We start from the raw sequence: 20,877 nt of genomic DNA, 5'->3' as shown, positions 1-20,877 counted from the left end.
TGACAGACGTGCCCGAGTCTGGTGACAGCTTGTATTTTCATCTTGCGGGACTGTATCTGTTTCTATCCACCGCTCCCTCAGCCCTGTCTCCCCGTTGGCTTCCTTCCTGCCCACCTTCCTCCCCTTCCCTCCATCCCTCCCTCCCCAGGACTTCCTCTCTCTGCCCACAGACACCCCACTCCTCAGCCTGTCCTGCACAACCTCTGGGCTCTCGCTGCTCTGCCTTCTCTCGGCTCCTCCCGATGGAGCCAAGTAAAGGTAATTGCTAAACCTGAAGCTCTTTGTTCCAGAAAACCACCAGGCCGTCCCAGGGAGGGAACACCCATCCAGCCACTTGAGGTCTGACGATAACACGTGAACTTCCTGCAGGGCCCCTCTTCCTCTTGCTTTTTCTTCTGTGCTGGACTCCAAGCCCTTTGAGGGTGGGAACTGGCTTGGCTTCTTTTGAGCATTGAGATGGTGCAGGCGCTTTAGCAAAAGCTCAGGAAGGAAGGGGAAAAGCCAGGATGGAGGGGAAGGTTCCCTTCCATCGGTTCCTCGGTCACTTGGTGGGGGCCAAGGATGCAAGGATGGGGTCTAGGACTGCCTACTTCAGGAATTCCTATGAGGTTTTTGTCTTCAAGGAAGGACTTTCCTTCCTCTTCTTCCCTTTCCTCTCCATCTTCATAGCCTTTTTTTCCCACCTGCAACCTCTGTACTTTGCTCATCAGCCAAGGTATTGGGTTGGCCAGAAGTTCATTTGGGTTTTTTCATAAGATGTTATGCAAAACTTCGAACGACCTTTTGGACATCTTCCCAGTTGAGGGAGCTTCACGGCCTACATTAAACCGCAGCACTTAGAAACCACCCCCTTTGCATCTTCTCAGGCACTTGCTGGCTCCTGGCCCTCAGCCTTTGACAGTTGCTGCAAGATGATTCAGCAGTTTCCTTTTCATCCACTGTCTACTCATTCACCAGGCTGTGTGTGGGGCTCGCGGGGTGGTGCTGAGGTTTGCGGGTCGGAGGTCGAGTTGTGATCACGATGTTTGCTAGAAGGCGGATGGGCCCTGTGCTGGCTGTCTCTGGGGAGTCCTGTGTGCTCACAGTGGGGTACACCTCGATTTTTAACAGAGATAGAGCATTTTTTTGGTGATTTTTTTCACAATAGTGCAAGATGAATATCAGTTGGAGTGATATTTTTATCAGCCAGACAAAAAATAAAAGATAATTACAATTGAGTAACTTAACAATATAAAATAATTACATACAGTTTAGGGAGTCAAGCAGAGTGATGTGGTAAGTGAAAGTGCGTACATGCACATGTTTTCATCTGCCCAGCCGGTCTGTGTTTTTCGGTTGGTGCATTTAATCCATGTACAGTTAAGGTGATTATCAATATGTATCATCCTATTACCATTTTCTTAATTGTTTTGGGTTTGTTTTCTATAGGTCTTTTCCTTCTCTTGCGTTTCCTGTCTAGAGAATTTCCTTCAGCATTTGTTGTAAAGCTGGTTTGGTGGTGCTAAATTCTCTTAACTTTTGCTTGTCTGGAAAGCTTTTGATTTCTCCAAGATTTTTGATTCTTGCTATTTTCAGAGAGAAGAGGGAGTTTGTTCGGGGCTGAGCTGGAGGTGTCTCCAGAAGCAGATTGCCAAAGAGACCAGGATAAAGGCGTGAATTATTGGAGCAGAGCACTGCTGGGAAACCAGGGTTGGTTTTCAAGTTCTTGTTAGTTTTTCATTCTAGAGCGTCTGTGTTGCGTGGAGACACACGGTGATCAGAGGCCAGGCACCAGGGATGTCCTTTGTCATGAGCATTCAAATTGGGTCTCTGAAGGTGTGCTTTCCCCTAGACCAAAACTGATTTTGATTTGGAGTTGGAGAAAAACACCCACCACTGCTTTTTAAAGATGATTTGTGTGTGTATATGTGTTTTAATACACAAGGGTCTTTTTTTGGTGGTGGTGTTGTCTTGCTTGTTGTCTCTTTTTATTCTATTTTAAAATTAATTTTTATTAAAGTCTAGTTGCTTTACAATGTTGTGTTAGCTTCTGCTGCTGCTGCTAAGTCGCTTCAGTCGTGTCCGACTCTGTGCGACCCCATGGACCACCAGGCTCCTCCGTCCAGAGGATTCTCCAGGCGAGAACACTGGAGTGGGTTGCCATGTGTTAGCTTCTACTGTACAGCAAAATGAATCACTCATATATGTGTATACATGTATATACACATACATACATATGTACACATACATCAGGGCTTCCCTGGTGGCTCAGACGATAAAGAACCTGCCTGCAATGCAGGAGACCTGGGTTTGATCCCTGGGTCAGGAAGATCCCCCAGAGGAGGGAATGGCCACCTGCTCCAGTATTCTTTTTTCACAGTTTATGTATTTATGGCTGTGCTGGGTCTTTGGTGCTGTGGGGCTTTTCTCTAGTTGCTGTGTGCAGGCCTCTCACTGCGGCGGCTTCTCTGTCGCCGAGCGCAGACTCTAGGGTGCAGGGGCTCAGGGGCTGCAGCTTGATCCGAGGCATGTGGGGTCTTCCTGGATCAGGGACTGAGCCCATGTCTCCTGCATTGGCAGGTGGATTCTTTACCACTGGGCCACCAGGGAAGCCCCGCTCCCGTGTTCTTGCCTGGAGAATCCCAGGGACAGAAGAGCCTGGCAGGCTCTATAGTCCGTGGGGTCGCAGAGTCAGACACCACTGAGCGACTCACACTTGCATTTTTTTTCATACATATATCCCTTCCTTTTTCATATCCTCTCTTCCTAATATTTGTCTCTTTTTAAAATGGACTTTTTATTTTGAAATAGTTTTCAATTGATAGGAAAGTTGAAGATATAATACAGAGAGTTCCCATCACCCTCTTACCAAGTTTCCCCTGTTAACCTCTTACAGAACCATGGTACATTTGCCAAAATTAGGAAGGCAGCCTTGGTACATTGCTGTGAACTAAATTCTAGACTGCTCAGGTTCCATCATTTTCCCCAGGGTGGCCTCTTTCTCTTCCAGGACATTATGTGTTTCATTGTCATAGCTCCCTGGTCTCCTCTGAGCTGTGATGATTCCTCTTTCTTTCCCTGTATTTTATAACCTTGACACTTTTGAAAAGTTTTGGTTAGACATTGTGTTGAATGTCCCTCACTCTGGGCTTGTCTGATGATTTTCCCATATTCAGGCTGAGATTATGAGTTCTGGGAAAGTGTGTGAGGGGGAGTGCCCTTCTCGTCATGTCGTATGATTTGATATGATACTGTTGTATGACATCACATCACATCACACCAATCACATCACATCATATCATACCATGGTGTACACCCTGTCAAGGTGGCTCACATTTTTTTTCTTTTGATGTAAAGTACAATGAAATACAAAATTATTAAGGGTACACTCTCAGAATTTTGGCAAATGCATTCACTCAGGTAACTCAAACCTCTGTCAAAGTAGAGAATATTATAATCAAGCTGAAGTCCCAGTACTTTGGCCATCTGATGCAAAGAGCTGACTCATTGGAAAAGACCCTGATGCTGGGAAAGACTGAAAGCAAGAGGAGAAGGGAGTGACAGAGGATGAGATGGTTGGGTGGCATCACCGACTCAATGGACATGAGTTTGAGCAAGCTCTGGGAGGTGAAGGACAGGGAAGCCTGGCGTGCGGCAGTCCACGGGGTCGCAAAGACTCGGATGCGACTTTGTGACTGAACAGCAACGACACTGTCCCCCCGGAAAGTTCCCCCATGCCCTCCCCTCCAAAGATAGCCACGCTTCTGCTTTTCTCCTGCTATGTTTTGGTTTTGTTTGTTTTAGAATTTAATAGAAATGGAATCTACAGTGTGTTCACGCAGCATATTTTTTGTGGTATAATAATTCAATTTAATCCCCTAAAGCAATGGAAATGCGTGAACCACAGCTACCGTAGACACTCAGGATGAGTCTTATTAGCCATGTTGAGTGAGCGAAGCCAGACACAGGAGATTACATCGTGACTAATCCCATTTCTTTAATATTCAAAAGTGGTCAAAAATAATTTATGGCATTACAGGTCAGGAGGGCAGCTAGCATGGGCAGGAGAGAGGGTGTGATCGAGAGAGAGACCGAGGAGGGAGTCAGCTGATGTGTTGTGATTTCCATTGACTTGGCTGGGGATTATACAGGTGGGTGTAATCTTTGTGATAATTTATTAGGCTATACTTTTATGACTGTTGCTTTGTTCTTGGTGTATTACATATTATTAAAATACTTTAAATATAAGATACTAGTTTATGCCCATCAGCTGTGTGTGTGTGTGTATGTGAGTGTATTTGATGATGCCATGTGTATTCCCTATCTATTGCTGCATAGCAAATTACCTCAAAACTTAGCAGCCAGTTTTTGTGGGTCAGGAGTTTCACAGCCTCTTAGCTGGGTCTTCCATGACGTTGCGTGTAGGGTGTTGGTTGGGGCTGAAGGTGTATAAAGGTTTGAGGGGGCTGGCAGGTCCACCTCAGAGGCGGGGCACTCACACGGCCAGTTGGCTGGAGGCCTCAGCATCTCCCCAGGTGGACTTTTGTGTCGGACTGCTTGAGTGTCCACATCATGGTTGCTGGCTTCCTCTGGAGCAAGAGATCCCAGAGAGTCCAGAACAATGTTTTCTAGACTAATACATGCCATTTATACGTATCAGTAGAGCATTCCTTGGGCTCCCCTGGTGACTCAGCGGTAAAGAATCTACCTGCAATGCAGGAGACCCAGGTTCCACCCCTGGATGGGGTAGATCCCCTGGAGAAGGGAATGGCTCCCCACTGCAGTATTCTTGTGTGGGAAATCCCATGAGCAGAGAAGCCTGGCAGGCTGAACCCATGGGGTTGCCAAGAGTTGGACATGTCTGAGCAACTAAGCAGATGTGTGTGTGCTAAGCCACTTCAGTTGTGTCCGACTCTGTGCAAACCCACGTCTCTTATATCTCCTGTGTTGGCAGGTAGGTTCTTCACCCCTCGCGCTACCTGGGAAGCACATCCACAGTACATTCCTTTTTATTGCTAGGTAATATTCCGTTTTATGACTAAATCATAATTTATCAATTCTGTTAATGAATGATGGCTGCCTGGATGCTTTCCAGTTTGGGGCTCTTATGAATAAAGCTGATACAAACATTCTTCTACAAGTATTTTTTAAAAGAATGTTTATTTATGTGTTTGGCAGGCTCGATCTTAGTCGCGGCACACGGGGTCTTTGATCTTTGTTGCGGTGTGTGGCTTTTTTAGCTGCAGCATTCAAACTCTTAGATGTGCACTTGGGATCTGGTTCTCTGACCAGGGGTTGAACCTCGGCCCCTTGCTCTGGGGGTACAGAATCTTAACCACTGGGCCACAGGGAAGTCCTGAGATGAACTTTTTTTCACGCAACACAGTGCCTTGGGGATCCGCCTCAGTGGTCATATGTATCAGTTGTTCTCTCCTTTTCATTGCTCTACTCTATGAATGTACCGCAGTTTATCTGTTCCCTCATCGAGGGACATTTGGATTATGTCTTGTCTTTGGTGATTACAAATAAAGTTGCTATAAACATGCATGTATAAGTGTTGGTGTAAATGAAGGGTTTTATTTCTCCCTGGTAAATACCCAGAAGTGGAATTGCCGAGTTGTAAACTCAAGGGTGTGTTTAACTTCATGTTCTTGTTGTTGTTCAGTCACTAAGTCATGTCCAACTCTTTTCGACCCCATCAACTGCAGCACGCCAGGCTTCCCTGTCCTGCACTATCTCCTGGAGTTTGCTCAGACTCGTGGTGATTGAATTCATGATGCCACCCAGCCATCTCATCCTCTGTTGTCCACTTCTCTGCCTTTCCTCAATCTTGCTCAGCATCAGGATCTTTTCCAATGAGTCGGAGCTTCTCATCAGGTCGCCAAAGTATTGGAGCCTCAACATCTGTCCTTCCAATGAGTATTCAGGGTTGATTTCCTTTAGGATCGACTTCATAAGACACTGTTAAACTTTTCCAGAGCGGCTGTAGCATGTTTAGAATTCCCACTGCCAGTGAACGAGAGATCTAGTTACTCTGTGTCTTCTTTACAGTTGGTACTGTCAAAGTTTTTATTTCAGCCTCTCTGTTAGGTATTTATGATTCAGGGTTTTAAACTTAGTGTCTTATAGTCTGGTCCTAACTCCACATGTGGAACTTCCCAGTGAGGCATCGTCTTATTAATACTTATGCTAGATGCCCATCCCCTACACGACTCTGAGGATAAGTGAAGCTCCTGTCTTTTGCTTTTACTCTTGCCTGTAATGTATCCTAGCTCAGAGGTTTTCAAGCTTGTTCTTAATAATGGAACCATGTTTAAAAAGCTAAATCCTACACAGACCACCAATAGGTAAGTCAGATGGTGGAGCTGCTGGGAGTAGAGCTGGCCCTCTCTGGACCCCATCACCACCCCGACAGCTGTCCTCAAGGTGCTGCCCAGCATGTGGGTCCCAGCTCTTACTCTTAACTCTCATGCCATCTACCCAGGACCTGCCAGGTCTCTTAATTCCATAGGACCTCTCTCTGCCACTTATGGCACAGACATAAAAATATTTGCCAAATCTTCATATCTTACAGACCCAAGAAGACAGAAAAGAGAAATTATATCTGTTAAAATACCAAAAACCATTGTTATTTATGATTTATGCCTTGTGTGTGTCTGTGTGCTGAGTCTGTCTGACTCTTTGTGACCCCATGGACTGTCTCCTGCCAGGCTTCTCTGTCCCTGGAATTTTCCAGGAAAGAACACTGGAGTGGGTTGCCATTTCCTCCTCCAGGGGATCTTCTGACCCAGGGATCGAACCCGAGTCTCCTGCAGTGGCAGGTGGATTCTTTGTACCACTGCGCGCCCTGGGAAGCCCAGTAATCGGAGTAGGCCACCTTAAATGCTAAATACTGTTTGTATAACAAAGCTTCCCAGGGGGTGCAGTGATAAAGAATCCACCTGCCAGTGCAGGAGATTCACGGAGGTGTAGGAGATGCACGAGTTCAATCCCTGGGTCAGGAAGATGCCCTGGAGTAAGAAATGGCAACCCACTCCAGTATTCTTGCCTGGAAAATCCTGTGGACAGAGGAGCCTGGTGGTCCTCAGTCCACGGGGTCACAAAGAGTCGGACATTACTGAGCACAAGAGCAAACAGAAAGACTAAGATTGCTAAAAGTAGAGGTTGATATTTAAAAACAGAAAATGCACAAACAAATATGTATGTTTCATGGGAGAGCTTGAGATGTTTCTGAAACCCTGACTTTTCCATCACAGAGATAGTTACCTTTTTGCTTGAAAAGCATTAGGAATTTAGACATTCATATTATGATAAGCAGATGTTCAAGCTTTCAGGAGGACGGATTCTAAGATTTTTTTCATCCAGCTTTGCTATCTTTGTTAAATAGTAATTCCTTGGGGTTGCTGTTGAAATGAAGAACAAGCGCCATCTAATGGTTATATTTAAGTGTACAGGTCAAAATAAGTTAAAACATTTGTTTTTGGAATATGTATCCTTTAACTTACATGCTAGCAAGATTATGCTCAAAATCCTTCAAGCTAGACTTTAGCAGTATATGAACTTTCAGATGTAAAAGCTGGGTTTAGAAAGGGCAGAGGAACCAGAGATCAAATTGCCAACATTCATTGGATCATGGAGAAAGCAAGGGAGTTCCAGAAGAGCATCTTTCTCACTGGAGGATAATCGCTTTACAGTGTTGTGTTAATTTCAGCTTGCAGCAGTGTAGCTCAGCTGTAAGTGCAGACACATCCTCTCTCTTCTGAGGCTCCCTCTCCCTCCTGCCTCCCACCCCTCTGAGAGCCCTGGACCAGCTCCCTGTGCTGTTGAGGAGGTGCCCGCTGGTCCTTCGTTTTATGCGTGGAGTGTGTATACGTCCATCCCAATCTCCCAGTTCGTCCCGCCCTCCCCTCTCTGCGCACCCCGCCCCGTCCCGCCCCGCCACTGGTCCATTCTCTAAGTCTGCATTTCTATTCCTACCGTGCAAATATGAAACCTTTCTTTCTTTCTCTTTTGACCCCCTGTATTGACCACACAGCTTGTATCACACACACTGGCCTCCTTTGACGCACAGTATCAAACAAGAGCTTCAGAGAGGCCCAGCAAAGACGTCTGTTCTGCCAGATCCCTGGGTCCAAAGGCTCCATTCACGGCCAGTTCAAGGTCTTAACACCTGTTTTGTATCCATTTGTCACAGGTATGATTTGAATCTGGATGAAATGAGAACTTTGACATTTCAGAGAGTGACATTTACCATGGGCCTCCCTCTGTTAAAACGTGCAATTCAGGATCAGGTAAGTCTCACTGTTATTATGGTGTAAAGTGTGTGAGTGAATGAGAGAGAGACAGAGAGAGAAAAAGATTTGGTTTTGCTTTGTTTGCTTTTGTGACTTGTGGAAGGAAGCACATTAATTTTGTCCTGGGGGAAGCAGACAATTTGGTCGGAATGGGAATGGCTCCCTCACCCTCCTGTTCTGCCCCCTTCCTGTTAATCTAATTGACATTCACTTCTCTCAAGCCAGCAGGCCAGGATGTAGGAGAATCAGCAAAGGTAGTAAAATATTTGTTCACAAAACAAATACGATTTGGGTTTTCAAGTTCAAATATCTGAGAAATGTAATAATAAAATAATAAAAATAAACAATTCATTTTACAGGCTTTTCAAGCATTTTAGTCTTGTCAAAAATGGATGAGTCTTGTTTGTCTAAAAATTGCCATTCTCAACACAGTGAAAATTTTTTAGTGAATTTAGCCTTGCTAAAAAGAGAGAAGGAAAGAAGCAAAGAAAATGTGATGAGAGGATTCCTTTGTGAGGCTAGCATTAGGAGCTCTATATTTAGCCAAGTTTAAGTCCATTCCATATAGTCCATTAAGTTCGTTCATGTAGTTAAAGCTATGGTTTTTCCAGTAGTCTTGTATGGATGTGAGAGTCGGACTGTAAAGAAGGCCGAGTGCCACAGAATTGGAGCTTTTGAACTGTGGTGCTGGAGAGGACTCTTGAGAGTCCCTTGGACTGCAAGATCAACCCAGTCAATCTTGAAAGAAATCAACCCTGAATATTCATTGGAGGGACTGATGCTGAAGCTGAAGCTCCAAAACTTTGGCTACTTAATGCGAAGAACTGACTCATTGGAAAAGACCCTGATGCTGGGAAAGATTGAGAGTAGGAGGTGAAGGGGGCAACAGAGGATGAGATGGTTGGATGGCATCATTGACTCAATGGCCATGAGTTTGAGCAAATTCTGGGAGATAGTGAAGGACAGAAAAGCCTGGCATGCTGCAGTCCATGGGGTCACAAGGAGTCGGACACGACTGAGTGACTGAACACCAACAACAAAGTCCATCCGTGCAGCTTCATAGCTTCCTTAGTCCTAACGTTTTATACAGGAACAATCTACCTCTTGGTGAGACCCCTGGTGGAGGGGCCTGAGCTGGGGATGAGCTTCCTTAGATGCTGAGAAGCTGGATGTATTCTGCCGTGAGCCCGGCCCCCTTTCTGCCCCCTTGGTTTGCAGAGAGAGAGGCTGAGGACTGAACCGGTGGGAGTCTCGCGCATTCGGGAGACCACGGGGCCTTGTTTCTCTGTGGAGTGTGACTCAGAGCCAATGGGGGCCTGAGGTCCATGGCTGAGACCACATCCCACCCCCTCACCCACCTTGGTTGGCTGTCTGTCCTGGGGAGGCAGGGACAGAAGTCAGCATCTTCTCATCAGGATGGAGTTACAGGCAGAGCTTTGGTATCTCCTGGCGAGGTCCTGCAGTCCCTCCGAGGTGACAGGGCACAGCATTGCCACCCTTAGACGGAGAGCGTGTGCAAGGAGACACCCACAGAACAGGGTGACGCGTGCTGGGCAAAGCCTGGAGGGTAGTTTTGCACTGATCAGAACATACTGGCAAAGTAGATGTCCAAACTGGTGGATTGCCTGTAAATGGAACATACATTTAGAGGCGAATACAACCAAACAACCAACCAATTAACCTACCAACCAACCTACCAGCCAAACAACCTACCAACCTGCCAACTAGTAACCAACCAAGAAAACAACCAACTAACCAACCAACCAACTACCAACCTACCAACCAACCTACCAACCAAACAACCTACCTACCAACTGCCAACCAACCAACCCACCAACCAAACAACCTACCAACCAAACAACCTACCTACCAACCTGCCAACCAACCAACCAATCAACTAACCAACCTACCAACCAAACAACCTACCTACCAACTGCCAACCAACCAACCCACCAACCAAACAACCTACCAATCAACCCACCAACCAAACAACCTACCAACCAACCTACCAACCAAACAACCTACCAACCAAACAACCTACCTACCAACCTGCCAACCAACCAACCAACCAACCAACTAACCAACCTACCAACCAAACAACCTACCTACCAACTGCCAACTAACCAACCTACCGACCAAACAACCTACCAACCAACCTACCAACCAAACAACCTACCTACCAACCTGCCAACCAACCAACCAACCAACTAACCAACCTACCAACCAACCTACCTACCAACTGCCAACCAATTAACCAACCTACCAACCAAACAACCTACCGACCAACCTACCAACCAAACAACCTACTAACCAACCTACCAACCAAACAACCTACCAACCAAACAACCTACCTACCAACCTGCCAACCAACCAACCAACTAACCAACCTACCAACCAAACAACCTACCTACCAACTGCCAACTAACCAACCTACCGACCAAACAACCTACCAACCAACCTACCAACCAAACAACCTACCTACCAACCTGCCAACCAACCAACCAACCAACTAACCAACCTACCAACCAACCTACCTACCAACTGCCAACCAATTAACCAACCTACCAACCAAACAACCTACCGACCAACCTACCAACCAAACAACCTACTAACCAACCTACCAACCAAACAACCTACCAACCAAACAACCTACCTACCAACCTGCCAACCAACAAACCAACCAACTAACCAACCTACCAACCAAACAACCTACCTACCAACTTCCAACTAACCAACCTACCGACCAAACAACCTACCAACCAACCTACCAACCAAACAACCTACCTACCAACCTGCCAACCAACCAACCAACCAACTAACCAACCTACCAACCAAACAACCTACCTACCAACTGCCAACCAATTAACCAACCTACCAACCAAACAACCTCCCTACCAACCAACCAATTAACCAACCTACCAACCAAACAACCTCCCTACCAACCAACCAATTATCCAACCTATCAACCAAACAACCTACCTACCAACCTACCAATCAACCTACCAACCAAACAACCTACCAACCAAACAACCTACCTACCAACCTGCCAACTAACCAACCAACCAACTAACCGACCAACCAACTAACCAACCTACCAACCAACCAACCAACCTACCAACCAACAAAATAAACAACCAGCCTACCAACCAACTAACCAACAAAACAAACAAACAACCAAATTAACCACCAAACAGCCCACCAACCAACCAACCAAACATAAACAAACCCTAATCCCTCTTTGCTTTCAGCTGCTTTCTCCATCACAGCCTGGCCTCCAAATGCATCCAGCCTGGGGCTGGGGGAAGGTAAAAACTTGACATGGGGCCAGTCTCCTGCCCCTTTAATCAGCCCATTATGTCTAAGGCTTAACTTAGTGTCAAAATTCAAGACCCGGACGTGAGAGTTGATGCTTTAATGAGGTTTACAGTCTCAGCCTGACCCCCATGTCTGAAAGAATAGCCTGCGTACCCTTGGTCCCCGTGAAGCATGTGAAGCCCTGCATCCAATTACCTTCCTGTTTCCTTGGCTCCCTCTGGGTCGTCAGCAGCCAGACAGCTCTGCCCTGGATGTTTAGGTATGATTCCTCTGGGAGGCACAGGATTGGCCTTGGACGATCCCGCCAGTTCATTTCTGTTACTTATTTCAGGCTGTTTGGCGCTTCTCTCTGTGTGAATTAGCAAAAGTCAAAAAACCTGAAGGAAATTAAACCAGTCGGTCATCAGTCACCAGGGCATAGGCTCCTCTTGGGGGATGGGTGTCCTAAGATTCATCTGTGTGTAAAGACTCTCAAATTCCACCCAGTGAACAGCTGGAGGAGCTGTCCACAGCCAGTAATTCTAGAAGAAGTGTTGCATGATTCATCCATGATTTATCTGCCTCTTCCTGAAATTATTGAGTCATGGCTGCACTGCCCGTTCAGAGAGCGGTCCAAGTCCTTCCATCTTTCCCTGGCCCTCGTGTTGCTCTTAACTTTCGGGGACGATCTGATGAGCACCCAGGCAGAGGGCGGCGTGTAACGTGTGATGATGATGTTCTTGAAGACGAACGAGGAGTGAGCCTCATTTGTCTCAAGTCTCGGCAGACAGCCCACAGGCTGAGAAGAAGCCATTAAAATGTTTCCACTCTGTGTTCTCCCCTCTGTCATCTGCAATAGATTAGAGATGTTTCAATAATGTAAAAAGGAAAACAGTATCTGACCTTGACTACAGAGCATATACACTTGCACATGTGTGCACGCACACACATGCAAACACACAGTGTGAATCATCACATTGCACCCTTTGACTCTTCCTGCACCTGTTTCCAGCGTCATCATCTTTGTGCCCTGTAGTCAACTCTCTTGTCTCTCCCGGAGAATTCAGGACCAGGTCCTGGGGGGTGGAAGTCCTGGCTCCCAAAATTTCCAGACGAAGACACAGAGGACCCAGTTGGTTTACAGTCTATTTTGTGGAAGCGCTTGGACTGAACCCCATCCCCTTCCTTGGGTGCCTGGTCCCATCTCCTCAAACATTGTCCATGGAGGCTGATGGTCTGCACCCAAATCACCGTAACTAGTAACAACAGCTCACATTTACTAAATTCATATTTTGTGCCAGGTACAGCTCTAAGAAGTTTGAATGGATGATTTCATTTAGTATTCCTAACATCCTTAAAAGGTATTCCCATTTTACAGATGAGTAAACTGAGGCTGAGGAATTGACCAGAGGTCATAGGGAATGGAAACCCACTCCAGTATTCTTGCCTGGAAAATCCCACAGACAGAGAAGACTGGCAGGCTACAGTCCAGGGGGTCGCAAAGAGTTGGACACAACTGAGTGGCCGAGCTTACGTGCACACGCATGCAAGTAGTAAGCTGTATGTGTAACTAGTGGAGCACAGATTCAAAGCCAGGGCGGTTGCTTCCTGAACCCACTCAAATCGGATGATTTCACCCCAGGGTGCACTTAGAATCCCCTAAAGGAGCTTTCCAAACTCTGGCCACCCAGGATTTCGGTCAGGCCAATCAGATCAGCATTTACATCTCTCAGTTGATGCAGTGTGCATCCTGGCTTGAGTGCTGAAGCTCTGACCTTCTTTCTCGGTACCCTGTACTGTCTCTCTAGATTGTTCCCATCCAGCATTTGGTCCCTGCCAATCATGGTTTGTATCAATAACCTCAGATATGCAGATGACACCACCCTTATGGCAGAAAGCAAAGAGGAACTGAAGAGCTTGTTGATCAAAGTGAAAGAGGAGAGTGAAAAAGCTGGCTTAAAGCTCAACATTCAAAAAACTAAGATCATGGCATCCGGTCCCATCGCTTTGTGGCAAATAGATGGGGAAACAATGGAAACAGTGACAGGCTTTATTTTCTTGGGCTCCAAAATCACTGCAGATGGTGACTACAGCCATGAAATTAAAAGATGCTTGCTCCTTGGAAGAAAAGCTATGACCAACCTAGACAAGATATTAAAAAGCAGAGACATTACTTTGCCAACAAAGGTCCTTCTTGTCAAAGCTGTGGTTTTTCCAGTAGTCATATATGGATGCGAGAGTTGGACTATAAAGAAAACTGACTACTGAAGAATTGATACTTTTGAAGTTTGGTGTTGGAGAAGACTCTTGAGAGTCCCTTGGATGCAAGGAGATCCAACCAGTCTATCCTAAAGGAAATCAGTCCTGAATATTCATTGAAAGGACCGATGCTGAAGCTCTAATACTTTGGCCACCTGATACGAAGAACTGATTCACTGGAAAAGACCCTGATGCTGGGAAAGACTGAAAGCGGGAGGAGAAGAGGATGAGAGAGGATGAGATGGTTGGATGGCCTCACCTACACAATGGACATGAGTTTGAGCAAACTCTGGGAGTTGGTGATGGCTAGGGAGGCCTGGTGTGCTGCAGTCCATGGGGTCGCAAGGAGTCGGACATGACTGAGCGACTGAACTGAATCATGGTTCGGGGCTGACTCAGGGATACTTCATCTTAATATTTCCTTTTCCCAGGAGGGAGCCAGTGGGACTCAGGCTCCTCCTGGCTGGGTGTAGGTGGAATGGGGATGGGTATCCGGATGATGAAGCCCCACTGCACCCGTGACGGCTTCCTCTATCCCCGCCTCAGCCGTCTTCTCTCCCGCCCTGAGCTCTTCTCATCCTCACTAACATGAGCCATGTGGGCTGTGGGTGTGGTAGCATCATTATTATCTAAGCCAGAGGTTCTCAAACCATGATCTGAGGACCCCTCGGGGTTACTCAAGACCCTTTCACATATTGATTCTACCTGAAAAGTATACGTCAGCTACCTGCATGCATGACATCATCAACTTCAACCAAAACTGCATAGGGCAGAGCACAGTGCAGAAGCAGGCGTGAGAGGCCAGCTGTCTTTTATTAAGCCAGATGCTAACACAATTTGTAAAAATGCAAAACAATACCATTTTTCTCATTGATTTTTTTTGGCTTGAAAATGGTGGTTTTTTTCATAAGAATTATGTCACTTTCATTAACATGTAATAGGTTCATTATTGTTTATAAATGGCTAAATATTTTAGAAATGCCCAGCTTTAATTGTATAGCAACTTGATAGATACAACCTGTGTAAACAAAAGCTCTTTGGACTCTGAGATAAGTTTTAAAAGTTTAAGAGTTGTTCAGTTGCCAAGACTCTTTGCGATCCCATTGACTGCAGCACACCAGGCTTCCCAGTCCTTCACTATCTCCCAGAGTTTGCTCAGATTCATGTCCATTGAGTCAGTGATGCCATCCAACCATCTTATCCTCTGTCATCCTCTTCTCCTCTTGCCCCCAGTATTTCCCAGCCTCAGGGTCTTTTCCAGTGAATTGGCTCTTCGCATCAGGTGGCCAAAGTATTGGAGCTTCAGCTTCAGCTTCAGTCCTTCCAATGAATATTCAAGGTTGATTTCCTTTAGGATTGACTGGTTTGATCTCTTTGTGGTCCAAGGGGTTCTCAAGAGTTTTCTCCAACACCACAGTTCAAAAGCATGAATTCTTCAGCACTCAGCCTTCTTTATGGTCCAACTCTCACATCCATATGTGGCTAATGAAATTATTCTTTATTATACTGTAATTATTATTTCCATCAGAATTTTAGAGACTTCCCTCATAGCTCAGTTGGTAAAGAATCTGCCTGCAGTGCAGTAGACCTGGGTTTGGAAATGGAAAACCCTGGAGAAGGACCCTGGAGACCCTGGAGAAGGAAATGGCAACCCACTCCAGTATTCTTGCCTATTCTTGCCTGGGAAATCCCTTAGACAAAGGAGCCTGGTGGGCTACAGGCCATGGGGTCACAAAAGTCAGACGAAACTTAGTAACTAAACCACCACCATACTGTAATTACTATTTCAATCAGAATCTTAGATGGTGTCTGTTTGGTATGGTTTGGGTTTTTATATTTAGAGACATATCTGAGGTGAGGGGGTGGTCAGATCTGGAATGGAATAAGCTTCAAAAGTCAGCTCCCCTTAGAAGGCATCAGAGAGTGGGGATTTCTATTGCTTTCTTCATGAACCCTGAGAAAAGGAGCAGTCTTTTCCAGGAAGCCGTTAGGCTGACGCTGTCGGCGTGTTGTAGGAAAGGACCTCTGCTGTCGGCGTGAGCAGAGGATATGCCAGGAGGCTGAGGCCGTCCACCCCTCTGGTCCCACCCAGGCCCACTCAGTTGCCCACCATTGCCAGCACCATGAGCAGACACACACCACCCTGGGACTGGTTCCTGACCTCCTTTGAGCTCTTGGCTCCCACAACCTGGCCTTGGCTCTGTCCTTGGCTCCCCGGCTTCTGTTTGTACTGGCACCTGGGGGCCTGACAGGCCGCGGCGCGCTGGGCCTTGTGTGCTGTCTCTGGCAGGAGGCCCTGTCCCAGCTCCAGCATGACTTGGACCCTGGTTGCCTGGCCAGCACTTTGGTTGGGTCAGCCCTGGCCCTGTGGGAAGCTCTGGAAGATTTGAGCAGAGGTGACAGGACACAGTGAGGGCCTGTTTACAGAAGTTCCTCTGTGTAGATTGGCACCTGAACAGAGCTGTCATCTGTGACAGCTACAGGGGTTATTTGAAAGGGTGGGCCAGGGAGTGATCTAGGACCCGCCCAGGGACTCCACTGCAGCTATGGGCTTGGTGCTATTTATTTATTGCACTGGAAACCATCCTGCGTAATGGAAACTCATTTTAAGGCACAATGATTCTTCTTGCATTGAACTATTATGTTAAACATAACAGTAGTGATTGCCTGTTGTCGTTCGCTGAGTCCCTGCTGTGTGCCAAGAGGGGTGAGTCATTTGTTCTACAATCATTTGTTGAATACCTACTACAAAGTAGTGCGAGAGGCAGTGAACAAGACAGGCAGAAATATACCTGCATCACGGAGTTTACATTTTAGGCAGCAAACTAATAAAAAAGTAAATTTATGGTTGTCAATGCTAGAGATAAAAATCAAGCATGGTAAACTGGAAAAGAGGTAACCCTATCTCTGTCCACAGATGATATGATTTTTTATGTAGAAAACCCTGAAGATTTCACTAACAAACTGTTAGAACTGATAAACAAATTTGGTAAAGTTGCAGGGTACACAATCCATCTGTCTTTTCCATTAAAATTCATATCAAATAGTGCACTTCCCATTAAGAGCAAAGTAAGCTCATGAGTCAGACTGGTAATGTCAATACGGTACATTCTTCACTGGGTGCTGTCAGTATTGGTAAATTATATGATTACACTAATCATCATAAAAATTTCCAAGGCAGCTAGGAATTTGGTAAGAAGCATATGCTGCCAAGAGAAGAGGCATTAAATTTAAGGCAAGAATTTGGAAAATCTGAAACTGTCAAAATGCTGCAGTAATGTTGTGACAAGTGAAAAATGTCTTTGGACAGAGCCATGGGAATGTCATTTTCCATCATTCCTCTTCTGGGCTTTCCTGGAGTAGTCAAGGTCCTTGGGGAGGACAGAAGGACAGTGGCAACAGGCAGCCTTTGTACAGAATTCTCCCAGCGCTGTGCTCAGGGACCCCACTCTGTGCCTCAGGGGAGAAGCAGCCAAGAATAAGGAACGGCTGGGAGCAAGAGGGGTCAGGTGTGGGAGCCACGGTCAGAACCCTGGACTTGTTTTGCAAAGGTAACTGGAGTCATGAGAGGGTTTTCTCAAGGGTGGATAGGGAAGAGGAAGCACCGTGTAAGGCTTATTTTATTTTTCTAGTTTTTGGCCGCACAGCACAGCATGGAATCTTAGTTTTCTGACCAGGGACTGAACCTGTGCCCCTGCAGTGGAAGTATAGTATCTTAACCGCTGGACTGCCAGGGAAGTCCTGTAATGCTCATTTTGAAAGTTTTATAGTATCTTGATCAAAATTGACAAGTTGATTCAAAAAATGTATATGGAAATACAAAAGACCTGAAATCATTAAAGCAGTTCTAAAAAAGGACACATTTGGAGAACTCTCGCTATTTGATTTCAAGACTTGTTCAAAAGTGCCTCAAGATTATGTGGTGTTGGCATAAGGATAGACACATAGATTAATGGGACAGAATAGAGAGTCCTAAAATAAATCCACACGTGTGATCAATAGATTTTTGGACAGTGTTGCCAAGGCAATTCAATGGGAAAATAAAAGTCTTCTCAATAAATGGTATTGGAATGACTTATAAACTTATAGAAAAAACGTTAGCTTTGATCCCTACCTCACGCTACACACAAAAATAATTTGAGATGTATTAGACACCTAGACACAAATTCCACAATTACAGAGTTTGTGGAAGAACAAAGGAGAAGGCAGAGGTTTCTTAGGACATCAAATGCTAGATACATAAAAGAAAAAGAACTGATAAATTGATCTTTATCAAAATTAAAAGCTGTTGTTCATCAAAAGACATCATGAAGAGAAGAAAAAGACAATCTACAAACCAGGAAAGAATGCCTACAATGCATATATCTGAAAAAAATTACCAGATACAAAAGACTTATACCCAGGATATATAAAGAGTTCTTAGAGCTAAATACTAAAAAGATAAACTAACTATTCAATTTAAAAAATGGGCCAAAGATTTGGATAGACCCTTTATAAAAGGGTCCAAATGGCCAATAAGCATAGAAAAATGTGCTCAGCATCTTTAGACATCTGAGAAATGCACATTTAAATCATAATGAGGGCCTTTCCTGGTGGCTGGGTGGCTCAGACTCTGAGCTCACAGTGTAGGGGGCCCAGGTTTGATCCCTGGTCAGGCAGCTAGATCCCACATGCCGCAACTAAGAGTTCTCACATGGACGTGAAGACCTGGTGCAGTCAAACCAACCCAGCCAGCCAGCCAAGAAACCAAAGAGCCCACAGTGAGATGACATCACAACCCTCTGAGAACTGCTGAAGGTGGGAAAGACAACACTGATGAGGATTTGGAGGAACTAGAATTCTCACACACTGTTGGTTGGAGTGGAAAATGGTATAGGCTTTTTGCACAAGTGTTCAGCACTTCCTTACAACCCTTTAACCAGCAGCTGCATCCCTGGGGGTTTACAACAGAGAAATGGAAACACATATCCCCAAAAGGACTTGTTCATGAATGCTTACATCAACTTTACTTGAAATAACCCCATGCTGAAAACAACACAAATGTCCATCAGTAAGGGACTGGACAAATTGTGGAACATTTGCAGATGGAAAACTACTCAGCCATAAAAAAGAATGAATGACAGATACACAAAACAACATGGATGCCTTATTTGCCCAGAAGAAGACAGATATGAAAGTATATACTATACAGTTCCATTTTTGTAAGTTCAAGAACAGGAAACGCTAGTGAATGTTGAATGAGAACAGTGGTTGCCCATGGGGGTGGTGACCCTGTAAAGGAGAATGAGGGTACTTTCTGGGTGGCACAGGGACATTCCGTGATCTTAATTGGTGTGATGGTTACACAGGTAGATAATGGACCAGAACTCGGGCACTTATGCTCTGTGCATTTCGCTGTATGTAAATTTTGCCTTAATAATAGGATCATCCTGGCTGATATTTGGGGCAGAGTGCAACAGGAGGCCAGCTGAAAGGCTGTTAGAATAGTCCAGGTTCAAGCTGGTGATGGGAGATGTAAGAAGTGAATAGACTTGGGACCCCTTTTGGAGGGAGGGTCAGGACTAGGTAGCTCAGTAGGTAAGAGCATTGTTTAAAGCAGGCCCCAGAGGACTGAATCCTTGAAGCCCATTTACTTATTCTATTTGTATGTTTTACTCTGGTTCATTTTCTTTCTAAAATAATTTAAGGTTCATTATAATACAGGACATGTATGCAGTTCAGTCGCTCAGTCATGGCTGACTCTTTGCGACCCCATTGGACTGAAGCACGCCAGGCCTCCCTGTCCATCACCAACTCCCAGAGCTTACTCAAACTCATGTCCTTCAAGTTGGTGATGCCATCCAACTGTCTCATCCTCTGTCCTCCCCTTCTCCTCCCGCCTTCAATCTTTCCCAGCATCAGGGTCTTTTCCAATGAGTCAGTTCTTCACATCAGGTGGCCAAAGTAGTGGAGTTTCAGCTTCAGCTTCAGTCCTTCAAATGAATATTCAGGACTGATTTCCTTTAGGATGGACTGGTTGGATCTCCTTGCAGTCCAAGGGACTCCCAAGAGTCTTCTCCAACACCACAGTTCAAAAGCATCAATTCTTCAGCACTTAGCTTTCTTTACAGTCCAACTCTCACATCCATACATGACTACTGGAAAAACCATAGCTTTGACTAGATGAACTTTTGTTGGCAAAGTAATGTCTCTGCTTTTTAATATGTTGTCTAGGTTGGTCATAGCTTTTCTTCCAAGGAGCAAGTGTCTTTTAATTTCGTGGCTGCAGTTACCATCTGTAGTGATTTTGGAGGACCCCCCCCCCCCACCAAATAAAATCTCTCACTGTTTCCATTGTTTCCCCATCTATTTGCCATGAAGTGATGGGACCGGATGCCATGATCTTAGTTTTCTGAATGTTGAGCTTTAAGCCAACTTTTTCACTCTCCTCTTTCACTTTTATCAAGAGGCTCTTTAGTTCTTTACTTTCTGCCATAAGGGTGGTGTCATCTGCGTATCTGAGGTTATTGACATTTCTCCCAGCAATCTTGATTCCAGCTTGTGTTTCATCCAGCCCAACGTTTTGCATGATGTATTCTGCATATAAGTTAAATAAGTAGGTGACAGTATACAGCCTTGACATACTCCTTTCCAGATTTGGAACCAATCTGTTGTTCCATGTCTGGTTCTAACTGTTGCTTCTTGACCTGCATACAGATTTCTCAGGAGGCAGATCAGGTGGTCTGGTATTCCCATCTCTTTAAGAATTTTCCACAGTTTACTGTGATCCACACAGTCAAAGGCTTTGGCATAAAGCAGAAATGGATGTTTTTCTGGAACTCTCTTGCTTTTTCAATGACCCAACAGATGTTGGCAATTTGATCTTTGGTTCTTCTGCCTTTTCTAAATCCGGCTTGAACATCTGGAAGTTCATGGTTCACATACTGTTGAAGCCTGGCTTGGAGAATTTTGAGCATTACTTTGCTAGCATGTGAGATGAGTGCAATTGGGCAGTAGTTTGAGCATTCTTTGGCATTGCCTTTCTTTGGGATTGGAATGAAAACTGACCTTT

At 45.4% G+C, this 20,877-nt stretch overlaps 1 protein-coding gene across 11 annotated transcripts in view; it reads left to right on the top strand.

The window, feature by feature from the left end:
• ACOXL (acyl-CoA oxidase like) overlaps positions 1-20,877 on the top strand; it is a 352,738-nt gene that overhangs the window by 16,606 nt on the left and 315,255 nt on the right. For all 11 annotated transcript variants that reach the window (XM_043467731.1, XM_043467729.1, XM_043467722.1 and 8 more), the window contains exon 2: positions 8,174-8,270. In XM_043467731.1, coding sequence (XP_043323666.1) covers positions 8,174-8,270 — 97 coding nt within the window. The remainder of the gene's footprint in view (positions 1-8,173; positions 8,271-20,877) is intronic.

Source organism: Cervus canadensis, chromosome 5, assembly GCF_019320065.1.
Source record: "Cervus canadensis isolate Bull #8, Minnesota chromosome 5, ASM1932006v1, whole genome shotgun sequence".
NCBI lineage: Eukaryota > Metazoa > Chordata > Mammalia > Artiodactyla > Cervidae > Cervus > Cervus canadensis.
The sequence above is the reverse complement of the archived record's forward strand: the minus strand, read 5'-3'. Positions and strand labels throughout refer to the sequence as shown.